At 39.6% G+C, this 26,111-nt stretch overlaps 1 protein-coding gene across 13 annotated transcripts in view; it reads right to left on the bottom strand.

The window, feature by feature from the left end:
* Window positions 1–2,163: 2,163 nt before the first annotated feature.
* ELMOD1 (ELMO domain containing 1) overlaps window positions 2,164–26,111 on the bottom strand; it is a 62,476-nt gene continuing 38,528 nt past the window's right edge. For 12 of the 13 annotated variants that reach the window (XM_077808787.1, XM_077808732.1, XM_077808780.1 and 9 more), the window contains 7 exons: window positions 18,543–18,672; window positions 13,049–13,182; window positions 11,677–11,745; window positions 11,199–11,222; window positions 8,193–8,243; window positions 6,739–6,872; window positions 2,164–2,835 (listed from right to left, as the gene is read on the bottom strand). In XM_077808787.1, coding sequence (XP_077664913.1) covers window positions 2,663–2,835; window positions 6,739–6,872; window positions 8,193–8,243; window positions 11,199–11,222; window positions 11,677–11,745; window positions 13,049–13,182; window positions 18,543–18,672 — 715 coding nt within the window. In that variant the 3' untranslated portion in view covers window positions 2,164–2,662. The remainder of the gene's footprint in view (window positions 2,836–6,738; window positions 6,873–8,192; window positions 8,244–11,198; window positions 11,223–11,676; window positions 11,746–13,048; window positions 13,183–18,542; window positions 18,673–26,111) is intronic. The other variant, XM_077808801.1, reaches the window with a different exon arrangement.

Below are 26,111 nucleotides of genomic sequence, written 5' to 3'. Positions count from 1 at the left end.
GTATAGGCACCTGGAGAAAAGACACACCATAGCTGTGAAGGTCACACTATTAGGGTGAGTTTACTACTACTGGCATAAGACAACCTAAGTTACGCACAGGTGCTGACTTCTACTGGCGCCGGTGGGTGCTCGACCCTCCTCTGCCCCTGGCCCCGCCCCAACTCCACTGCTGTCCCGCCCCCACCCCAACCCTTTCCCCAAAGTTCCCACCCCAACTCCACCCTCTCCCTGCCTCTATTCCAACTCCTTCCCCAAATCCCCACCCAGGCCCTGCCTCCTCCCCTGAGCACACCACATTCCCGCTCCTCCTGCCTCCCTCCTGCAGCTTGCTACACAGAGGGCAAATGCTGGGTGGGAGGTGGAGGAGCAGGAACACGTCGCACTCAGCGGAGGTGATGCGGGGAGGGGAGCTTGGCTGCCGGTGGGTGCAGAGCGCCCACTCATTTTTCCCCGTGGGTGCTCCAGCCCCGAAGCACCCATGGAGTCAGCGCCTATGAAGTTCGGCTACTCCAGCTATGTGAACAACATAGCTTAGGTCGACTCACCTTGGTGTCTTTACTGCGCTGTGTCGACAGGAGACGCTTTCTGGTTGTCTTCTTTTACTCTTCTCAGAGAGGTGGAGTACCGGGGTCGACCGGAGAGCGCTCTGCTGTCTATTTAGCCGGTCTTCACTTGACCTGCTAAATTGACCCCTGCTGCACCGATTGCAGCAGTGTCGGTCTCCCAGTAGTGAAGACCAGCCCTTAGAAAGGTAACACTGACCTGGATTTTCTCTTGCAAATTCAGATGTAGAGGATCAAATATTGTGTCTTCTTTTAAAATCTCAGCAGGCTGCAACTATGTGCAAAACATTGCAGCCTGAATTTGATTGCTTTGCTCAATTAAATGTGGGGAACAGGGAAGATAGAATTGTAAAGCATCAAAAGTTATAATCCAGACGCTGTTTTAGATGCTTTTTGAGTTTGAGACAGAAAAACATCATTTAAATATAATGTTGCTGGCATTACATGCATTGTCCTCACCAATACTGTAAGTAATCTCTCTCCAAATCAGTGCTAACCAAGAACCAAAAGAATTGAACAAATATCTTATTTCTCCCATTTTCATGCAACCTTGTGTGCAACAGTGGGTATTCTGAGTCTCTCTAGTTTCTAAAGTCATTGGGGGAAAATTGCAGCCTCAAAGTCAATGGGAGATTTGCTTTGGATCAGGCCCATATTGCTTTTCATGTAGGCCAGAGAGAAGCGCTGCTGAGATGGGTATGTTCCCTTTCACCCAATGACATCCCTGAAAGCACAGGAACATTCATTTTAATTTATGTGTAGGTACCTTAGAAATAAAATCCCATGCTGTTTCCCTGTTGAGAATGACAGATAATTTATTCATATAATTCACATAGTTGGGCAATACTCTACATTTTATCTCAATACGCAAGTGGTAACAAACTAAACTGATACTAAAATTGATTGTTCAGAAGGCAAAAAAATATCCAGGGTATGAAATGCCCCGGTAAACGCTGGTCAATCACAGTGACAGACACCTTTTTTAAAGTGACCTGGGAAACTTGTGTGGTTTTCTTCTAAACCTTCTAATCAACTAGATCTCTCAGTTCATAGAATCATAGAATATCAGGGTTGGAAGGGACCTCAGGAGGTCATCTAGTCCAACCCCCTGCTCAAAGCAGGACCAATCCCCAATTTTTGCCCCAGATTCCTAAATGGCCCCCTCAAGGATTGAACTGACAACCCTGGGTTTAGCAGGCCAATGCTCAAACCACTGAGCTAACCCTCACCCCAATTCCCTCCTGGGAATTGAGTTGACAAAACAATAAGTAAAGTTTTCAGTACTTCCAACACATGATCAACTCATGCTGCATTCAGACATGTGACATATTAACCCCTTGCTTTCAAAGCAGTGCACTGGAATTTAGACGGGCTAGTGGGTGCTGGGTGGCTATAACCCTATGTAACGTTTTGTAAAGACCACCTGAGATGTTCAGTCATTATGAATATATTTGCTCTTCAGTGGGAATGCAGCAAAGTCTTCAGCTCTTTTTGTATTCATGCAGCTGTGGAGTCCCATTGCAATTCTGCATATTTTAAATAAATTGTTCCCACTGACATTTGTCTCAAACCTCATTAATTTTTCATTAAGCATATATGATTGCATGGAAAAAATTGGTCTTTAATGTGTTTTTGTGCATTAGATTAAAGTTACATACATTATCTTCTAGATGAAATCCAAACATGTACTTTACTTGAAATGTCAGTCGTTATCACAAAACATATCAATAAGTTAAAAGGTTTTCACAATACAAGATTCAGATAATTATTCCACATATACAAAACAATGCTAGAGAAATACAATTCTTCAATGCCGAATTATGGGGAAAAAAAGGTCTAAAAAAATAGAAAACTCTTGATACCTGGACATCAACTCAGAACGTAACACTGCATAATGCCGCAATATGAGCACCCATTTAATGAGAAATCCCCTGGAAAGAGACGTGTAAGGGGATCTAATATTTATGACAAAAATAGATGAATACTGCACCAAAAGGCATGCATACAATCGCCATGGTCATTCAATATGTTAGTGATGATCTAAAGTGTGACGTAAGAGAAGAGTGAGGCAGTGTTCTCAGATCCAATCAAGTGAATGACTACATGTTGATTAAGCTTTCTGAGGCAGCAAAGTGAGGGCACAGAGCCATGTCTGGATTCTGGAGCTGTTTTAAAATTTGCTTGTGAAATTTCTCTCGCACACGGTTAAACTCCATTATGTCCAGTGGATCCTCTTCAATCCAGAATTTATGGAATTCATGCATCAAATAGCCTAAAAAACATTCAATATTTAAAGAATTGGAACACAGGTAAAGATCTTCTCTTGTCTACAGAATAGCAAGCACTGCAATCAGACATCATAATGCATACTGTGGGGTAGGTGAAACTAGTACCATTGAAGTCTGATGTATTATTTGATGAAGCTGTGTTAATCATACTAAGAAATAAAGCACTACAGCATACAATATTAAAACAAGCCTCTAAGAGGCATCTTCAAATAATGAAAATAAAATAACTTATAAAGATGTGCTCGCAATAGTAATGGAATTACTATAATGTACTTCTTAACAGAAGAAAATATACTAATTCTAGGACACCAAGAGCTCCCATTCAGGAGGACATTTACTCATGTGTTTTAAAGCTTTCCCAAATTGGGATGTTGTCTTGAATTAAGGCCTGAATTTAGAGAAGCACTTTTGAAAGATTACTCAATTGCTAATGCAAACTTTAAATATTTTTATTGTTACCTATATCAATGAAATGGCCTAACTTTAAATTAATAAATAATTTAATAAATTACTAAAATAAATCTCTAATTACTAGCTCTCTCCTCTCTTGATATGCAGTTATAAAATTGTTAACTTACGCCTGGATAAAACAAGTGAAATACAAAATATATTTTAATATTAAACTGCAGGCTATAAGTATTAAGAGATGACATTATTAATAAGAATCAGTCTTTACCAAATGTCTTTTGTTTATATTCAGTTATTCTCATGCTCAAATATCTATGCATCAACACTTACTCTATATTATAAACAGCCTCTAGGGAAGTGTCGATAATAAAATATTTACTGAACAAGCCCTACACTTAAAAACCATTTAATTTATGAATTGTGAATACTTACAGTCTGAAAACAACTAGTTACTGGATCTTTGCCAGGAACATTCAGTTTTACACGTCTTTCTAAACACGAATAAAGGATTCCACCATATTGGCTTTGCACATAACCGTGGCTAGACAAATGCCAGGGGCAAGAAATAATTGGCCTTGGAAAACCCGCCTTGTGTAGGGAAAAGGCATGAGATAAAACATATACCCTATGATACCTGCCCTGATAAAGGCATTGTTTTTATTCTTTGCTCCCTCTGTGATTTCTGCATCACTTTTCCAGCAGTGGTCTGGAGGTAGAACATTGTCAACAAACAGCTCTGTGTCAAGAAATACTATGGGTTGTGTAATCCAGTTCAGCAAAGCACTTAAGCATGTGCTTGAAGCCAACAGGCCTTACACACAGCCTTATGTGTTTTCCCGAATAGGGATGGACTTAAACATATGCCATGGGCTTTGCTCAATCAGGACTTATTCCAGGACACTTTTGTTATGTACTTTATTCCATCTGTGGTTTGATAAACATCTCGCTCAGTCTATTCACTTTCAAAATGGCGCCTTATTGCTAGACTTTACAAGCTACACAGTGGATTCCATGGTTAATTTATAAACAATACCATTTTCATGTACTTGGGCAGACAGATACTCCTCCTAAAGCTGGAAGGTTTTTCTTTGAAGGAAAAACCTAGCTCAGCAAAACACCCTTAATAATTATTATTAAAGGGAAATATATCATGGTTGTGATTCTCATGATCCAGGTGTTTCAAAAGTATTATTATTTATACAGCATGAGAAGTGGCTTGGTGTTCAGCATGAACGGTTATTTTTATTACATCAAAAGGAACTTCATATTAATGAACGATACAGAATTGAGTGCATTGCTTGTCGTATCAAGAGATTTCAGTGCTGCCGTGGGAATGGTGAGTCAAATTCTGCACTCAGCTACGCCCAGGCAAACCCACCAAAGTCCAGGTGGACTGGATGGCTGCAGACGAGAGCAGAATTTGGCCCAGTATTGGAGAGGTCAAATCAGTACAGCTATTGTATTCTTTCACCTAGAAAGAGGGCTTGCTGTGCATTGCAATTTTGATTTTCAGATTCAGACATACAGCCTTCAGGCATTTACTGCAGCCTAATTGTGTTTCAATTTTTCTCAGCTGCATTCAATTAGTTGAAACCTAGGATGACTAAGGCCCTGGGGGAAAACTGTCTGAGTGTGTAGTGCGGAAGAATACAGAACTGTGTGAGTGAAAAACTGCGTGAAAAAAACAATTCATAATGCCCCCCACTTCCCAAACAAACAACAATGTATGTTTGGCTTGGTCAGTCTGTCAGATATTTGATCATAGAGAAAGCAGCACTCCTTCCCTACATATATCCTGACTTTCTTCCCACACACAATCCCACCACCTTGGGACCACTCCAGCCACTCCCACATCCCCAGCAGCTCCACCATCTCCCCAATCAGCATGGGAAGTCTACTCCACCATGGAATTCTTAGCCTTGTGGTTTTTATCTCACTGCAGCATTAAGCTAGGAGAGAGGGTGGTAAATGTAATTTCTTAGCCCTATAGTGCCTGCTCCCAAACAGTCTCCATGTCTGGTCAGGGAGCTCCCCTGTTTTTGTAGGCACACAGAACAGGCAGTGAAATAAGATGGAATTGTAGAGTCAGTAAAGATGGGAGCAGAAAGAAGCATCTGCAATGGGATCACCAAGCAGAACAGTGACATCTGTTGGTTGGAGCTGAGCACTGGCACACAGAAAACAAGCGGTCACATCTGGAAAGGCCTTTCTAAAGTGTAAAAATTACTTAAAACTTTGTGGATTTCACAAGACTTTGAGGATGCAGCAACACTGGAGATAACAGACAATGTGAAAACAACATGGGCCTATCCAAAAGATCCACTCACTCAAAAAACTAAGGCACACTGGCCAAGAAGGGATTTGCAGAAACTGATGACTGGACAGCGTCAATGAGAAAGTCTCTGAAAGTCCGCTGAAAAAGAGCCTTTGAAATGTTGAAGTATCTATTCCTCTTTGTTTGGCAAACAACTCATTGTAAACTGACCTTACACACACACATTCAGCTGTAGTCTGCAGAGATTATAGTGGAATCTTTATATCTGTCACATGCCACACAGGAAGAAGGTTAGCTCCCCTGAATTTATGCTAGCCTGCTCCAGCCAGCTGTGACAACCCAGAATCCATCACAAAACCACAGGGGCTGATCCTTGCTGTGTATGGAGCTTGCCCACAGGGTAATGAGTCATCTTATACAGGAGCACAGTTCTGAAGAGCATTAGTGAATATTTTAAGCACTTTAAGATTTATTATTTACTATATCTACCAGCCAGAAGCATGTTAGGCACTTTACAGACATAAAATAAGACTGGTCTCAGCCCCAAAGATCTTATTGTAATCTAACCAAAAACATTAGAAGGGGGGAACAAGCAATATAGTTATTGACACTATTTCCATTCCGTTTGTCTCTGATGATCCTACTTGAAAAAAAAAATCAAACACCTTCAACTTCCTCTTGTCAAATGCTTGCTTATATTATTTTCCATTTTATTTTCAGCTCCTTCTCATTCTAACCCATGTTAAATTCAGATCCTAATTCACCAGTTGTGCTGAGGTAGTGGAAGGCCCTATACTTCTGAAAAAGGTCCAGCTGCCAATGCATCAGTTCATTACTCCTATTTACAGTGCTGAGTTCCTGCTCCGTAGTAGCCGTATCATAGATGTTCTGCAGGTAAGCACTGCAGAGTGGATAGGAGATTATATCGAGAAAGAGGGGTCTGGCTTGGATAGATGGGAGGAGTCCTTCTGTATGATTCTGTCGTTAACCCCCCCCCCCCGATCTTTTTCCTGAACTGGTTCACCTGTCTGTTTTGCACAACAACATACACAGTATGCTCCAGGGTCCAAACATCACAAAGATAAAATAATAAGATTAGGATGATGCCCACCCGTGCTGCACCAACGTTGTTCACTGCAATTCACCATCCCGGAGTGGTTTTAAGGCAGTGTTACTGGTAATGCAAACAAAACAAAAAACTTACAGAATGTTTGTTGGAAATGGGATAACGTCGGAGCCTCTGGAGCAACATTGTAGAAATGGGTCTTCAGCGCGCCACTCACAAGCAGGTTGTACGCAAGGTCAGTTATGTTAATGCCAACAATAGCAAAAGAGTAGCTGGAAGAAAAGTAAAGAGTAGGATTTATTGGAAATGCTGGTGAAACTAAAAGACTGGGGGAAGTAAATTACCACAGATTTTGCTTTTAAGAATAATCCTTGACATTGGTTATTTTCGCTTATCTGACAAGGCTCTTAGAACAAAGTAACCGAGAACAAAAAATATTTATCCTCTGTATTCTGTACATTTTAATGAAAGGTATTACACCTATGATATCTGCCTGTACCACACTGAAAATAAGAGTTTCATCATCTTGCTAATCATTTCCACAGAAGCACCATGGAAATATTTCTGTGGAAGAAGAGTAAGACCTGCTTATTAACGTCTTGGTGTTCTTGAACTCATTGTAGAAAGGGAGTGCCATACATGACACAGTTTTCATTATGACAAGTAATTTGTTGTTATTACTGCCCTGCTACACTTTAAACTACCACTTGTATTATACGTACAGAGTTACCCCGATAGTGAAGAATGTCAGCTCTGGACCAGCACGAGATTAACAAAACTGCCTAGAAGGGTATTACACAGTCTCTTTAAACATATATAAAAAAGCCAGTTGAAAATATGCATAGGTTCCCTGCTTGTCCTAGCAGACATTGGAAATGATAAAAATGGATAAAATATTCTTTGAATGCCCACAGGTTTACTTTGCTGTTGGAAAAAACCCGAACAACATGTAAATAAATCTCTAGTATAATGATTAAGTTACCTCACTATAGATCAAAGACCTGTTTGAAATGGAAATGAATTATCTGCGTAATGGTGCAACATCCTACACAGTCAAGAAAGTGAATGATCAAGGAAGATGTATTTTAATAAGCAGTCAATATGGCCCTTGTGTTAAGAAAAAGGACATTATCCCTTGATTTGTGATCCTCATTAAACAAAGGAAGTAATGCAGTCATGCCTAAATCATGGCTAAGAAATCCCACATCACTTATCCCAGGCCACACATCCTGTTAGTATAGTTGGTGGCAAGTGGCCTGTTAATAAATCACAACTTGTCTGTGCCACAGTCAAAAGTTAGACCCCACCTCATGAAGTTTATTCAACCCTTCATATGTGCAGTTACACAGTCACAAGTAAACGCTTATCATTTTAAGAAGTCCTTCCAGTTACTAAGAAGCAATTAGAAAAGTAGTACATTCGATAATCAATGTATGGCTAAGATAAGCATAAAATAGCAAATGGTGCTGACATTTCGTTAAAAATTGAATTTAAAAAGTTCTTTTTTATAAAGAGAACAAATTGTTACATGTACAACATCAATCAGCGTCATTGTGCTTATGTCAACTTATTTTTAAAGATCTTGTACTTACCCAATTGCCTTATCAAACTTTTTCTTCTCCCATTCAGCTTTGCTGAATTGGCTGAAAAAATTAATTCAGATGTTACCATACACTACTTTCCAATTTGTTTCATACTGTAATGTTATCTAGCACAGGCTGGGTACTTTAAGTGCAGCGGAGCTGTCTAGTAGTATTTTTCTTTGCTTCTATGATTTTGCCGCAGTTTGATCAAACTCGTATAATAGGTTTGAAGTGAGATTAGCTTCCTTGACTTATAGCATCATCCATGTATTGTTCTCATCAGTGCAATCTGAAAGGAGGCTGTGGCTATGCTATTCTCCCAGTCAAAATCAATTTATTCTGTAACCTCTTCAAAAAGATGGTCCACCTCACTTAAACTTGAACAAGTGCTCAAAACCCTACATTTCTTTTTAACTTTGATCAAGGATGACTTTAGCCTTTGGTGTTCTCCAAGATATACATGACATGAACCACTTGAAACAAACATGAAAAATAGTACTTCTCCAATAGAGAATGGATAGGAGAAATGTTACCTTAAAGAATATGCTTTTTATTAATCTGAGTAAATTAGCAGCTACAATTTAAGGAACATTCAAAAGCAGCCATATTTAATGCCTAATAATTACAAGTCTAGAGCAGTTTTTAGATGCTTATGCATCACTCAAAAGAGACAATTAACAAAGGAACTTCTTTATCTTTCAGGATGAAAGATAATACAAACAAGGATTTGACAATGGAAAGATTTGTAGAAAAGCTAATTTGATACAGTTTACAGAGTTTCAGTTAACTGAGGTTTCACTGAACTGTATATGCCAAATCCCAATGACGTTAATGGGAGTTTTGCCGGAATAAGCACTCAGGAGAGTTTTCAGAGTTTGGACCCACTATAGGGAAATATACTTGAGTGCAAACAATACAGCCACATGCCATGATTGCATTTAGATTGCACCTGAATTGTGAGAACTCAGACTATATTATACAGTACATACTTCCATGTACATATCATTTAGAATAATTTTTGCATGATTATAAATATCCACATTTAGTCCTTCAAAAGATATTAAAGATATTAGCAGAACAAGGATTCGTGCACACATTCATCAGAATGCTGACCCACTTATCTTCCCAATCTACAAAACTTTATTTTTCATCTCATGCAAGTGGTGAAAGCCTGAAGGGGGTTTATTCCTGGCCCAGTGAAGGAGACACCATATTTAAAAGGTGTTCACATTTAGTGTCATGTTGTTATAGTGGAAGGTGAAACAGGCTCAGTGGTGTCTTCAAATGAAGATAATGAATTGCTAAATGAGAAGATAGACCAGTAATACAATTCAATAGAAACAAACAACATTAATCATCATCACACGAACACCAGCACAGCCACTAAAAAAAGCACATCAACAAACAGAGCATCACTAGAAGCATTTTACTCTCTGTGGGTGCTCTTTCAAGGATGGAGCATGCATTCCAAAAGGTTTCTAAGTAACATAACATATAAATGAAGAATATTAATGGAACTGATATTCCCTGTCTCACAAACGGGCCATTGGAATATACATATTGCTCGCATAGCTACATTGGTGCGAAATTCCCTAGCATTGAAAGGCTCATAATCCAGATTCAATTTGCCATGTAAACTAATGAAAATTTTAATTAAGATCTTTTTTTTTTCCACATTGAAGGACAAAACCATTTAAAAATAAACACGACATACCCTGTTCATTAGCAAATACAAGTTTCCTTTCATGAAGATGCTAATGGTAAAAAAAGAAAAACGAAAAAAAAACCCTGTCCCCCATCCACAAGGTGGGCAATATAAAGATTAGGTAAGACCAACTGGAAATGAAGCAAACTCTGCTAAAAATAAAACAAACAAAACTTAATAAAGAGATTAAAAAGAAGTCGCGTACAATAATTAACTGACAGGGTGCCTATAACTTCTGTATGGACTTTCCCCCCCTTATAGCTTAAATCAAAATAAATAAGATATAAAGACTACCGGCCTAGGTGCCAGGTGGTCTCAAATCCTATTCCTGTTCCTACTGTTGGTTCTGACAGGCCTTCATAATACTTTGCGCTTCCATTGTATACAACACAAACATTTAGTGAGGAGATGAATTAAAGGGGACACATGATAGATGTATATAAATTAAGGTATGGCCTAGAGAAGTTAATTGATCGCTCCAATTTTCATATTCTCTTACTACAAGATTAAGGGGATGTCCATTGACACAAACAAATTTTAAAATAACACAAACTGCTTTTTTATGCAATGGATGTGGAACTCATTGTCACAAGGTATTACAGAGGCCAAGAGCTTAGCAGGACTAAAAAATGGATTCTTTAAGTGGATAATGAGAACACAAGGGATAAACATTTTTGTTCTTTTGGGCAGCTAACTACCTGCATGTATGGAGGGTGGGAGGGGGGAAAGATACTTTCCCTACAGATAGTCTTTTCCATTATTAGCCATTACATTAACTTTTTGCACCTTCTTCTAATATATCTGACACTGGACACTGGCCGGATCTAGTATGGCAGTGCCAAGGTAGCCAGGTGATCACAATTAAGGAATACCAGACAGCTGACATGAACAACTTGTAAGCTTAAAATTGTTAGCCCAAACTATTTGGCAAATACTTATGACTAGTAAGTCAGGGTCACAGAAGTCTGGAACCATTTGCATGACCTAAGAATTTTAATTAAAGAGCTAAATTTGTCACACATTTTATTTTCAACAAATAATTTGACCAGTTGTAGCTACAATATGCAGAATCTTCTATAAATATGAAGCAAGGCTGACATTTGATCTTATATACATCAGCATGTTTAATTGCACCATATCCTTGTGCAGCCAGCAAGATTTGGTGATCACTGCAGCAGTGAGCTGAAGAAGGGAATATATCAAGTACACCCTTGGAGAATGCTTGAATAAATGATGGGTTTACTCCAAATATGGTTTGATCTTTATTTACATGTAAAATCTTACAAAACTGAAAGGAAAGAAAAAAATACCTTAGCTCCTCTTTAGTGACTTCTCTTCATTGTGAAAGACAAGAGAGAATTAAAGAAAAGCACATAAAAAGATAAGTAGCTTAAAATTAAAAGAATATGGAATAAAATGAAAATATTTAGCAATACAATAAACTATATGTCAGATTCAGTACATGAAATACATGAGTTTGTCCTCTCAATCTGATTAATTTACAGTAGCTAGCCATGTTAATTTAGAGACAGGGCTGGTCTATAAGGCGAGCTAGCTTTTCAAACAGCAGTAAGTCAAAGCACACTAGGGAACTTTTAGTACATGACAGGAGGGTCCGTACGGCCACCTTATGCGCAGCAGGCTAGGATGCTGAAGATTTACACCCCAGCTTGCCGTGCATTAACTCTCCACATAGACAGCCCCAGAGACAGCATATGGCAATACTCAAGCACGCAAGTCTAATAAAAATTTATTTGAAGCAAATTTATTGTTAGCCTCAAACATTACCTGTATTTCGGCTGAAGGGAATCGGAGAGAACTTGCTGAGCTATTGCAGCATCCCGTTCGGCAAAATATCTGTAGGTGCACACATTTAAATACTTAATGCAATTTGTGAACAAAGTCAGGAAATTCTTAATGCTGGTAAGCTATACTCATACAATTGTCCCAGTCCTTTCAAATATTGCCAAGGGCAGTTCTGCATAGGTACGATGGTATATAAAATGCTTTAATATATTGATAATCTATTTTAAAAACTATCAGTGTGTATACATAAAGTATCAGATATCTTTATGTACATATTAAGGAGTGCGTGTTAGATGTCCCACCTCTGTCCCTGATGCACACAGGATAGGAGTCTGTTACAGCCCCAGCTACAGAGCCGTGGCACTTGAGCTCGAAGTGTAGCAGCTCCTGCTTTTAGCTCTGGAGAACCCCAGTTCTATTCCCAAATTTTCAACTAAGATATTGGCCGTCACAATATCACAATGAGAAGTAGAATGGGAACGATTTCTCTTGTGATTAAAGCTCCGAATTCGGAATCAGGAGCCGGAATTCTAAGATAAGCTCTGCCACAGACCGACATGGCTGAGTCGCTCAACCTCTCTAATTCCCACTCGGTACCATGAAGTAAACACTTCCCTGACCTCACAGGGATGCTGTGAAGCTGAATTTATTAAATAATTGTAAAATACTTAGATATCTTTAGATCGAGGAACGGGAGAAGCACAGGACTTTTATTTAATACTGACAAAGATGTCAAAAATCAAACGGCCAGGTATTATGTTTGCAAATAATGAAAATTTAATGGCTGTTTAAAATTCACCAAAGCAATCATAGCTACATTTCTTTCAGCACCTAATTCTAAGGTTGAATGTGATGTAACTGCAGACAACAACCAACAGGGACTACATTTGATCAGTTCCAACCAAGAAGTCAGAACAAAACTCCCAAAAGGAGAAAACATATGTAGACAGACAGACAAGTTTTTTATATTTTATACAGAGTGTATCTTTACACACAAAGAATACTATAAAGCAAAATAAATGCTATATGCCTAACGGAAATGTTTCTGTTCTCATGTTTAATTAATGTTTCACAAACGCGTCCAAACACAACATAAACACAATTACTACAGTAAACCATGGGGGATTGTCTAAATTTCAGGATTCATGGATTAAGTAAAAAAGTTTTGTTTTTTTTTTAAAGAAATATTTCCATCTCAAGAGAAAATTGGGTTTTTTTGGCACAGTTTTCTGAGATAAGAGTCTTCAGTGTTTCAGGAATTATGCCTACAAACTGTTAACAATATCAACATTTGTGTTATATTTGTATAAATTGCATTACATCTTCAAACTCAAGTATCTGTATATCTACTTACAACAAATTATATAATCCCAGTAGGCCCATCCCTCTAAAATCTGTTTTAGGATCGTCTCCTTGGAAACCAATTTCACACCACTGCTTCGAAATCCGAGCTTCCAATGGGCAATCAGGCTTCAAACATTTCCATAACTAGGAATATTACAGAGAAGTTAATGATTAAGTTTTCGTGCATATAGTTGGTCTTCATTTTTATGAAATTCTCCACGCAACCTAAGTGCATCACTATGCATAGAATTCAGCAACTAGAGCCTGTGGCCAGGTACCAGCCCCTAAAAGTTTTTCTTTAATACTGCGAACAGTTCAAATACTACCCTAGGAAACCCCCTTTGACCTTATACAAGAGTTGTACAAACCCCCACAAGCACTCCTTTCTTTATACTTTATGCATCGAAATAGAAACTTCCTCCATAAGCAGAGTCAGAAATACGTTAGCATTTTGCTGAAAATAACTGACATGCCAGCAGGCAATCAGCCCTCTCAGTTCCATAAGGCTCTGCAGCAATCTTTTCTCAGACATCTTTTGCAATACTCTAGAATTATCGGAAATTGAGAGTGCTGCATTAACACTGCACTGAAAATATAAAAGAGAAAAACCTAAACAGGAATGGCATAGTTTACCCTCCACACTTAATTCAAGGACGAGGCCTTCACTGAGCTCACATAAAAACAACAAAAGGAAAAATTACCATCATTTAAACTGGTGTAAATCAACCTAGCTTCACTGGCCCACAGTATCTAGTTGTGGGTACAGATAGTCGGAGAGATTGGTCATTTTCATAAGCATTTTAGATGCCTTTGCTCCTACATATCTTTTTACTGTCACCATTTTAAAGCTGTTTATGAAAGCACATCCACAGTGAATACCATGCCTAGATACAACTGCAATGCGCACCCAATAAAATGCTTAAATTGGCAGGATTATTCAAATAAGAGGCACACAATGTACAGATTTATGTACCACGGTATAAAGCAATACATTTGCTCATTCTGATGTGAATAAGACAACTGTTAATCTAAAATCTACTGACACCATATCATCAGCTCACTCATACTCTTGACCAATGTCTCAAGGAGCACACTCATGAAGAAGTATTCCTGAAGTGCAAAAAGTCATTAAATACTTTGGGGGGGGGGGGATGAAATTCCAGAACTCATAATTTATAATATTACAGAAATTTCACATTCTAGAATTCAAAATGCATTTTTTAAAACTTTATAAAACCATTTGTTCAACTTTTAAAAAATTAAGCTTTATCTTTGTTAACATTTCCTGTTTTATCATGGTATGCAATAGCATGAGATATTTTAACCACATTTCCTAATTCTTGCTTATACAGCTAGCAACAGTATTCAATGCATCAATGTTATTCTTCACTAGTTCAATCACATTAGATAAATCTTTACCCTATCTCACAAGATAACTTCTGGTAACATGAATAAATAATAACCATTAAGAACTTGGAGAATTTCCCCCTGGAGAGATCATTTAATCAGAATGTCTAGAAACAATGAGGAGGAATCAACATAATCTTTCCTGATGTGAATTGAAAACAAATCGAAGTCCCAGACAGACCGCTATTTGGTATTCACTAACTCTTATGTCAAAAGCATGTTGTAAACTGATCCTTGATATATGGTATGGGAGGCAAATAGTGGAGAAGGGACATCAAAGTCCTTATTTTAAAAACAGGAAGAACTTTACTGTTTAAAAGGAAATATGCACAACTGTTCCTCTCATTATCATCAGTTTCCATCTGGCTTTAGTTCTAATTTAGGAGAAAAAAAATTCAAAAGCACCTTTGTGATTTAGGAGCCTACATCCCAAAGAGATTCAGGCACCTGGGGGAGGCCAAGGTTTTAAAATTATTTAGGGACTTAAAGATGCAGATAAATGCCTACTGGCATTTTCAAAAGCACTTAGGCAGTTATCTCCCATGGATTTCAATGACTCCCAGGTGACTCCTTTTAAAATGGGACTTAGGCATTTGTGAAAATTTTACCCACAATGACTCACCCTTGGCTATCATTCTGCAAAGTTACAAATGATGTTGCAGAGGATGGTGCTGCTATTCAGAAACACCAATTATAAAACAATCAAATGTTTGTTTTTTCAAAGCCTGTTCAAGTTTATTCATGATGAGAAAAGCTTTCAATTTCAGGAGTTTGCTGGGTGGGATAGGTGCATTAGGAGGAAATTTTTCCTTGGGGGCAGGTTATCCCCATACCATTTATTGCAGAGCTTCTTGTACCTTCTCTGAATCATTTGGTCCTGGCCACTGTCGGAGACAGGATACTGGACTGCATGAAACATTGGGCCGAATCATTATGGCAATAGATACTTTCCCCATAACTCTACCTCTTCTTCAGCTCTGACTGCTACAAGGAAAGGGGTGTCCGCTGCCCTATCCCATCCCACAGCTTCTGTTTTTGAGCCCTGTTCTTCAGTGAATAACGCAAGTGCCTGCTTCTGCTTGAGCACAGGGCTGTCCCCAAAGAACTGCACAGTGATTCTGACCTGATTCCTATCAGTTTCATTGCTGCCAACAATGATTCTGAAGAGCAGCACTGAAAACTCACTAGACTCGTCAGTTTTGGCTCTACGTAACCTGGAAACCAGAACTGACTGACTGCATTATTACTTTAATGGTATATTATTACATATGAGTTTTTATACATCTATTCAATGCCCACACACATACCTGATTTTGAAATAATGATAGCTGGAGATCTGCTTCTGGTGTAAGAGGCCAACACATTCAAAAACAAGAGAATTTACTTTGCCTAATGCTGGAGAAAATAAGCTCGGTTCTTTTCTTGAAGGAAATGTTCACAGTCCTTCACTACAAAAATGACAGCTCAGTTCTATTGCCAAAGTAAGCAAGAGCGTGGGATTGTCAGTCAGGTAAGTGACAGACATCTGTGGGCTCGTCCTAATGGCAGAACCTATTTCTAGGTTTTATGTTTATGACAAAAGTGGGAATTTTTGGCATGGTTTTTGTGAACATGTGTCTCCCCCATCAGACTTTGCATTCTTATCCTCTAGGAGCAGAGGGGTTAAAATGCTTCTCCTAGAACAGAGGTGTGACACTGGCAGACCAGGTGCCAGGCCATGCCAAGGTCCCCAGTCCTCAATTGAATACTGACAAATACACAGCTGAAATCAGTCTGGCTCACCTGTGTGTTAGTAATGTTAAAATAGGTGTGAGAATTACAAGAATGTGTTTAGACTTTACTGAATACTTGTGAGTTGCTGCATGCATTAATCTCACTTATAACATCTGTATCCCACATTGTAAAGTAATATTTAAGCATTTGCACTGTATGCCTTTTTAACTGCGTAGATCACCAGACAGGAGAGAGACATTAACTATAGTAGAACCTGACAGTTGCGAACACCAGATTTATGAATTGACTGATGAACCACACACCTCATTTGGAAGTGGAAGTACGCAATAAAAAGCAAATACTCTACAGCACAGTACTGTGATAAACAAACTACCAAAAAAAATAAAGGGAAAGTTTAAAAAACAAGATTTGACCATGGAAGGAAACTGTGCTGGTTTCATTTAAATTAAGATGGTTAAAAGAAGCATTTTTCTTCTGCACAGAAAAGTTTCAAAGCTGTATTAAGTCAATGTTCAGCTGTGAACTTTTGAAAGAAACACCATAATGTTTTGTTCAGAATTATGAACATTTCAGAGTTACGAACAACCGCCACCCCTGAAGTGTTCATAACACTGAGGTTCTATTGTAGTGTGAAATGCTGGTCTCCAACAGAAGGTGTTCTGTCCTGCCCAAGGAGGAAGGTCCATTGACACCAGAAGGGTTACAACGGAACATTAAAGAGAAAAAAAAAAGACTTGGTTGTTTACTCTCGCTCCCCCAGGAACATGAGTCTTGCAAGTGGATTCCTCCCATCAGCTGAGTTCGCCGCTCAGAGCAGAAGGGGGGAAAGGAATAAAAACCTCTAACAAGGAAGAAGTGTATGTTTATGCCGCTCGGACTCTAAGGAGCAAGAATTACTAGGCATAAGCAAAAGATCCCCAGTGCTTACCCTGGATTAGCCCTAAAGGACATATAGAGCTTGCTTATTACAGAAGTTTCTATTACTTTTTTGAAACTTAAGATTGGAACTCATTTGTTTATGTATGTTTATCAGCTTTACCTTGTAAGTAACTCTTATTTCCTTTTCTTTTTATTAACTCTGTACATAGTTTATGATAGGACTGGCTACAAGCGTTGTCTTTGGTGTGAGATTTAAGGTGCAATTGACCTGGGGAAAGTGACTGGTCCTTTGGGACTGGGAGTAGCCTGAATATTGCTGTGATTCACGATGTAAGGTACCATCTCTGTCACAAAGGAAAGCTTACCTGGGTGGCAAGACAGATTGGAGTACCCAAGATGAGAGTCTGTGACTCCATGTTAAGGCTGTTGTTATGCCTCAGGAATTTACACTTGATTTGTTGGTGAAATCTAATTACAGAACCCAAAACCAATGTGGGGTTTGTGCCCTAGTTGGTAACAGTCTGCCCTGAGGTTGGTACTCACGCTCTTGATCCACAGCATGACAGCTTGACAAGAGGAAAGGCATAAGGTGCTTGGATCATGTAGGTGTCCGGGGTGGTATGAATTCACCATCAAGAGCTGGCTGGAATCAACATATTTGAATGGAAGATTCTACAGAAAACTGCCATGACTGAAGATTAATTCCTAGGGCAAATAACTTCCTTTCCTCCACCTTTCTGAAGGGAAGCAGAGCTCAAATCCCTAACCAGAGAACAATGGAGTAAAGGGGTCAGGGGCCTGTGACAAACACAGAGTTCTCAGACATACAGGCGCTCTCACTTGGGACTGAGAGACAAAGGGATAGTGGGAGTGTGCTAAAATGGATTCCAGTACAAGCTTGCCTAATGGAGCCCTGGCTTTAGCCAATATGAATTCTGTCTTAACCTTTGGTTCTCTGTACAAACCTAAGGACTTCCCAACACTGTATTCCAGTTGACTATTAAAACCTACCCTGTTTTGGAAAAGATTTCCTGTTGTTGATGGTTCTACTTACTAATGTGCACTGATCCCGAAAGGGAGTGGAAAGTCTCTGAACAGGAGTCTACCTCAACTGGATTCACAGTTCAGAGCTCATGCTGAGAAACAAGGATTGTTGGATCCCGAAGGCCAGTCTCGGAGGCGTTGAGGCCATGTGGCCAACCATTCTGGAAAACTGTGAGCCCCTGAAGGTCTGACTGTTTAAAGGCAGGGGCATACCACAAAGCCTGTAAATCCATGACAGTGTTCATAAATAAGTGCAATGTAGCTGCATGCCTAGCAACTTACAACCTGTGTTGACGAATACTGCTGTAATATGCCATTTTAGGAGAGTATGGAGGAAGTTAAGACATACCTGTGGAAACTGTGTATGACACTTTTACAAATAGGGCATGTGGAATCACCAGGAATCAAGTGTTCTATGCCAAAGTGATTCCAGCACTCACCTTTAGAAGCTTCTCTTCATGTTGGGGATTCTCTGAGTCATATGGCTCTCTGCGCAGCTTTTCAACCTCTGCAATCAGATTTCTGTACCCTACAATCTGTAGGAGACAGGCCTGAAGAGATACTCCTAACCTAAGCAAAAAGAAGTCAAACAATGATGAAGTGAACTGTAGCTCACGAAAGCTCATGCTCAAATAAATTGGTTAGTCTCTAAGGTGCCACTAGTACTCCTTTTCTTTTTGCGAATACAGACTAACACGGCTGCTATTCTGAATACTGTACACAGCCACTTGATTTATATGAATATCCTCAATGAATCAAAAGCTTTAATAAGTTTAATTATGGTGGAAGAAATTTAATGGGGTCAATTCTTCTCACCAGAAAAACTACATTTAAAGAGATCGTGTACACTGCACAATTTTGCTATTTACTAGCTTTCTTTAGTATTTGGACTTTCTTTTGTAAGTTAATACTCCTCCCTATCCCCACCCCGAACAGCAGTGAAATCTCTCTTATTTGTTAACATCCCATTCTGACTGTATACAGCAGCCATGTGGATGCCTGCTGAAAGGACTGCATCAAATCTTTCCCTTCATGCAAACCACAACTTCTCAAAAAAAAAAAAAGCCCTGAGACCGGCAATGAACTAAAAAAATCACATTGAATTAATCACTGAAACTATATGTTTTGTTTCCATGTCACAAAAGCCCACACAATACAGGAAAAACCTGAACTGATGCGTCTTATGCAGCCTTTATGGGATCTGCCCTTAGGTTGTTATTTTTTGCCTCACATGCTGAGAACTGCCATAATTTTTTTCACTCTGTATTGTAAGTCAAAACATTTTAGATTTTTATGCACCATTTAAAAGTCACTAGGCTTCTAATGCTTTAAATTAAGGCAATTTATTCAAGTGTTAGTTTGGACAGTCTACAGCATATTATTAAATGCAATTATATACTGAATGTTATTGAATACCAATACCTTTTGCATCTCATATGGAAACATGCTATGAATATTTAGGCAGGTATTTTAAAAACATTTCCATAAAATCTCAAATTAATATAATCCCTAACATGAGTAAGGAAAGCACAATCAGCTTAATTTCAATGCTGTTTGCATGCCACTAAATCATAGATATCAGAGATGATAAAGATCTATTAGGTTATCTTGTCCATCTCTCTAAAAATGCAAGACTGTCCTGTTCAGTACTTCGTTTAATCTATTGTAGTATTAAATGACTTGAGCATAAAGACTTCCACTTCTTATCTTTGAAGACTATTCCGCTGAGTGTAACAGATATCACCACTAGGATATTTTTCCTTGCCTCAGTTTCATACTAGGACTTCTAGTTATACACGCTTGGTCTACCCTAAACAAGTGTCTTCTCCTCCTTTGATGTTTACATGCTTCACTTTTTATACGTTTCATTTTTATAGTACCTTTCATTCCAAAGGATGAAAACATGCTTCATTAAACTACATGTGAATGCTTTCACCTCACTGCTAAAATGCTGCCACAACTGGGCTTAACCACAGCAATGACAAATCGCAGTTTAGAGCAGGGAACTAAGAATACCATTGGCAGCTGAAACTGCAAGGCTAATTTAGATAGACAAAAAGTAATTATTCAAATTAGAATTTTTTTTAAATTAATATTTATACAATTTTTGGACACGCACTTTAAAAATTTGTAGTATACACACACTATGTCTGTCTATAGATAGATGTATGGATAGATTCCAAGGTCAGAAGGGACCATTACGATTATCTAGTCTGAAGTCTGGTATAACACAGCCATAGAACTTCCCCAAAATAATTTGTGTTTGAACTAGAGCATACCTTTAAAAAAATCCAATCTTGATTTAAAAATTGCCAGTGATGAGAATCTAAACACTGTATACACAAAAAGTCTCTTCTCCATCCCCTCAGCCCCTTGTGCCAGTCTTCCCCCTCATCTCTCCATTCCCTGACCCGCTAGGGCTGGCTCCTCACACCTCTGCATTCCAATCAGGCTCTTTCCTCTTTCTCATTCTTGCTGCTAGGGTGACAGCAGGGAGAGCACTTAGAACAAAGGACTGGGAATCTTTCTGTTCTTAAGTTCTTTTTCTTGGCACCTAGCTGGCAGGAACAGCAATTGCAGGGAAAGTCCCATTCACCTCTGCAGCCCTGGGATGGAGCATACCCAGCAGAGATGGAATCTTTGGAAAACTCTGCCACCAAATTCTAACAAGTCTCTATTGAGTAAATGTGCAAACAGATTTTCAGAGGCATATAAACTTGGCTAAATTTGAATGATTTTTTACAGAGATGGTAAAAGGCATATCTCCAGTGCGAGGACAAGTCCCCTCCCTCCACTGATAAATTATAAGTCCTTGCTCCAAAGCACTGGGGCACTAGAGCTTCTCAGCGACATAGTTTTTAGGTTATTTTTTAACATGGACAGAACAATATTTTTCCTCATCTCATTCAGAGAAATGGCTGAACAATTTTTCCTGAAATTTCCCCAACAAAATTCAGCCCAAGGTATACATCCGGCATGTAAATTTTCAGCCCAAATGGTTAAAATCTGACTAAGTTATAAGCAACTAAAAGCAAGATCTTGAAATGGAAAGCATTTGGCAACCTTAACTATAGTCCTTGCTACCTGTGCTGCCTCTCTCTCTCTCTCTCTCTCTCTCACACACACACCCACCCACCCACCCTCTATAAAATATGCATGCTGTTGGAGGCGCTTTCTTTCAGAGGAGATATTTAATCAAGGGCTAGAAAAATGATATTCAGGGCTCAGACCTGCAAAGTATGGAGCATACCCAAATCCAGAAAATCACTTACGCACATGCTTAAAGTTAAGCATGTGAGTAGCCCCTGGGCAAAGTTTAAAATGTGCTTAAATGATTTTCTAGATTGGGACCAGTGCTCAGTGCTTTGTAAGATGGAGCCCTGAAGCTCTGGTTTGAGCGACCACTGCTCATCTGGACCTTGACTTTACATCTCTTCTGAAAGATAGCATCTCCAGTAGCATAGATCCCACAACGTCATGTTGCGTCTTTGCCACCAAACGCCAGTTCCTGGGTTGTCCTTGGAGTTATCCCATCAAAGTAACAAAAGGCTTGCTTAGCCCATGAGAAAAGTGAAATGCCAGAATTGGCCTGGCTATCATATCAGCAGTTAATCAAGCCATACCTATCTTTCTTGTGGTATTTACTCAGTCTTGTCTAACCCTTTACTCTTTTGCTCCTCTGAATCTACTCCAATATATCAAGGTCTTTCTGATACTGAGGTGTTCTGAGCACTGCTCAGTACTTGAGGTGTACTCTCATGAGGCATAGGCAGAAGGTGTGACAAATGAGATAGCATCCATCAATACATCATTTTTGCTACAGATGGAGTTACTGAACTGAAGATTTTAAGGCTTTGATGCAGAGGCTGACCTGTTTCCTAACAATTATTCTAGGGGCTGCAAAGACACCCTATGGGGGATAGGGGAAAGAGAATGTTAATTTGGTTGGAGATTCACAGGTCAGTCTGGGACATGAAGGGCTGTCAACATGTTAATAAACACCCCAAGCAGAGGAGAAGAAAACAACCTCAACTATACATATAAAATGATGGGGTCTAAATTAGCTGTTACCACACAAGAAAGAGATCTAGGCGTCATTGTGGATAGTTCTCTGAAAACATCCACTCAGTGTGCAGCAGCAGCAGTCAAAAAAGCTAACAGAATGTAGGGAATCATTAGGAAAGGGATAGATAAGACCGAAAATATCATATGGCCTCTATATAAATCCATGGTATGTCCACATCTTGAATACTGCATGCAGGTGTGGTCACCCCACCTCATAAAAAGATGTATTGAAATTGAAAAAGGTTCAGAACAGGGCAACAAAAATGATTAGGGGTATGGAACATATGAGGAGAGATTAATAAGACTGGGACTTTTCAGCTTGGAAAAAGATGACTAAGGGGGGATATGATAGACGTCTAGAGGAAAAAGTAAATAAGGAAGTGTTATTTATTCCTTTTCATAACACAAGAACTAGGGGTCAACAAATGAAATTAAAAAGGCGGCAGGTTTAAACAAAAGGAAGTATTTCTTCACACAACGCAGAGTCAGTTTGTGGAACTTTTTGCCAGAGGATGTTGTGAAGGCCAAGACTATAACAAGGTTCAAAAAGAACTAGATAAATTCCTTGAGGATAGGTCCATCAATGGCTATTAGCCAGAATGCGCATGGATGGTGTCTCTAGCCTGTGTTTGCCAGAAGCTGGGAATGGGCAACAGGGAATGGATCACTTGAGGATTGCCCTGTTCAGTTTATTCTCTGGGGCACCTGGCATTGGCCACTGTCAGAAGACAGGATACTGGGCTAGATGGACCTTTGGTCTGACCCAGTATGGCTGTTCTTATGTGTGAGAGAGTGAGAGTGAAAGAAGGGGAGAGGGGGAGAAAGGCAGGTAACCGTACAGTAGAAAGGAGCTTTCAAAATGGAGTTTTGAGAACAGATTAAAGCACTGACCAACACACTACATCTATGCAAACATTGGGGTGACTACGCAGATACAAGCTAGGACTCCACAGATAATATATTAATGCAAGCTCACACGTGCCTGTCTGAAACAGTGGGAAGGTTAACTGGCAGGGCTGAGGCGCACGGAGGGTACATACAGAGGGTAGAACACTTACTCAGTGGGAGAGCTACCGAGACACTGAATTGCTGACAGGAAGAGAGAGAAAGATCCTGATTTCATATGACACAAACAACCGAACCCTAAGGTGTAAAGTAAATACCTGCTGAAATCACTGTGCTGTCACTACAAGAGCTGTAAACTCCATGTGGCACCTTAGGAGACTAACAAATTTATTTGAGCATAAGCTTTTGTGAGCTACAGCTCACTTCATCGGATGCATTCAGTGGAAAATACAGTGGAGAGATTTATATTCATAGAGAACATGAAACGATGGGTGTTACCATACACACTGTAACGAGAGTGATCACTTAAGGTGAGCTATTACCAGTGGGGGGGGGGGGGGGGGGAGACCTTTTGTAGTGATAATCAAGGTGGGCCATTTCCAGCAGTTGACAAGAACGTCTGAGGAACAGTGGGGGTGCGGGGGGGAATAAACATGGGAAATAGTTTTACTTTGTGTAATGACCCATCCACTCCCAGTCTTTATTCAAGCCTAAGTTAATTGTATCCAGTTTGCAAATTAATTCCAATTCAACAGTCTCTGATTGGAGTCTGTTTTTGAAGTTTTTTTGATGAAGAATTGAACCAACTTTTAGGTCTGTAATCGAGTGACCGAAGAGATTGAAGTGTTCTCCAACTGGTTTTTTAATGTTATAATTCTTGATGTCCGATTTGTGTCAATTTATTCTTTTATGTAGAGACTGTCCAGTTTGGCCAATGTACATGGCAGAGGGGCACTGCTGGCACATGATGGCATATATCACATTGGTAGATGTGCAGGTGAACGAGCCTCTGATAGAGTGGCTGATGTGATTAGGCCCTATGATGGTGTCCCCTGAATAGATATGTGGACACAGTTGGCAACGGGCTTTGTTGCAAGGATAGGTTCCTGGGTTAGTGGTTCTGTTGTGTGGTGCGTGGTTGCTGGTGAGTATTTGCTTCAGATTGGGGGGCTGTCTGTAAGCAAGGACTGGCCTGTCTCCCAAGATCTGTGAGAGTGATGGGTCGTCCTACAGAATAGGTTGTAGATCCTTGATGATGCGTTGGAGAGGTTTTAGTTGGGGGCTGAAGGTGATGGCTAGTGGCATTCTGTTATTTTCTTTGTTGGGCCTGTCCTGTAGTAGGTGACTTGTGGATACTCTTCTGGCTCTGTCAATCTGTTTCTTCACTTCAGTAGGTGGGTATTGTAGTTGTAAGAATGCTTGATAGAGATCTTGTAGGTGTTTGTCTCTGTCTGAGGGGTAGTGAAGGACACTATCAGAGGCTCGTTCACCTGCACATCTAACAATGTGATATATGCCATCATGTGCCAGCAATGCCACTTGCCATGTACATTGGTCAAACTGGACACAAATCAGAAGTCAAGAATTATAACATTCAAAAACCAGTAGGAGAACACTTCAATCTCTTTGGTCACTCGATTACAGACCTAAAAGTTGCAATTCTTCAACAAAAAAACTTCAGAAACAGATTCCAACGAGAGACTGCTGAATTGGAATTAATTTGCAAACTGGATACAATTAACTTAGGCTTGAATAAAGACTGGGAGTGGATGGGCCATTACACAAAGTAAAACTATTTCCCCACGTTTATTCTACCGCCTACCTCCCACTGTTCCTCAGACATTCTTGTCAACTGCTGGAAACGGCCACCTTGATCATCACTACAAAAGGTTCCCCCCCACTCGCCTGCTGGTAATAGCTCACCTTCAGTGATCACTCTTGTTACTGTGTGTACGGTAACACCCATTGTTTCATGTTCTCTATGTATATAAATCTCCCCACTGTATTTTCCACTGAATGCATCCAATGAAGTGAGCTGTAGCTCACGAAAGCTTATGCTCAAATAAATTTGTTAGTCTCTAAGGTGCCACAAGTACTCCTTTTCCTTTTGCAAATACAGACTAACACGGCTGCTACTCTGAAACCTGTTATTACGGAGAGAATTTTACACTGATCACAGTTTATTGGATATGATTTTCTCTCACCTCTTTTCTAGGCACTTTGTTTTAACTAAGATCCCTGGGGTTTAAAACCACTGGGAATGGGAATATTCCCCATCAGATGTTCCCAGAAGTGAAGGGGAGATCTGGACTATAATGTCCCTCAGGTCCCTGGTTGAAAGTATGGACCAGAAGGTCCTGTTCCCCAAGGTTGATGTTGCTGCCCAGGTTGGAGGGAGTGTAAGGCCTGGGGAAAGCTGAAATATGAGGGGTGAGGAAGAATTTAAGTGGGAAAGGGGCTATTGCCTCCCTAGTCTGGAACATGCTATCATATCACAAGTATTATCATTACTGTAGTGCCTAGAGACTGGGGCTCCATTGTGCTAAGCACTGTACAAACACATAGTGAGAAAGTCCCCAAACAGACAAGACAGACAAAGAGGTGGAGACCAAAGACAAGCACACTGAGGCTAAGTGATATGCCCAAGATAAAGCAGCAGGTCAGTGCCATGTCTGGGAATATAAAGCAAGCCTCCTGAGTCCCAGCCCTATTCTTTGAACCACACTGTCTCACAATGCAATCTCTCATATCTATTTGTATTCATCCTTCTCTTCAACAATTCTCAGTTTGACACGGTCTGTGAATTTTAATCAATGTACCCCTTCTAGATCACTGATAAAGATGTTAAACAACACTGGACCGAATACCAATCAGCAGGTCCCTACTAGGCATCTTCTTTCAGCTGAATTCGTTGACATTTACCTTTAACCTTTGTTTATGGTCTTTCAGCCAGTTTTCAGTCCACATGGACAGTGTTAATACCTAAGCCAATTTAAATGTATTTTCTCTCTCAAATTAAGCGCCAGAGCTCAATCCCTATTTCCCCAGCAATTGATGAAGCCATATTTTCATACTGCCCTAATTATTGCCATTATTAC

Source organism: Eretmochelys imbricata, chromosome 1 (genome assembly GCF_965152235.1).
Source record: "Eretmochelys imbricata isolate rEreImb1 chromosome 1, rEreImb1.hap1, whole genome shotgun sequence".
Taxonomy (NCBI): Eukaryota; Metazoa; Chordata; order Testudines; family Cheloniidae; genus Eretmochelys; species Eretmochelys imbricata.
Note: the sequence above shows the minus strand (reverse complement) of the source record. Positions and strands in the feature narration are given on the sequence as shown.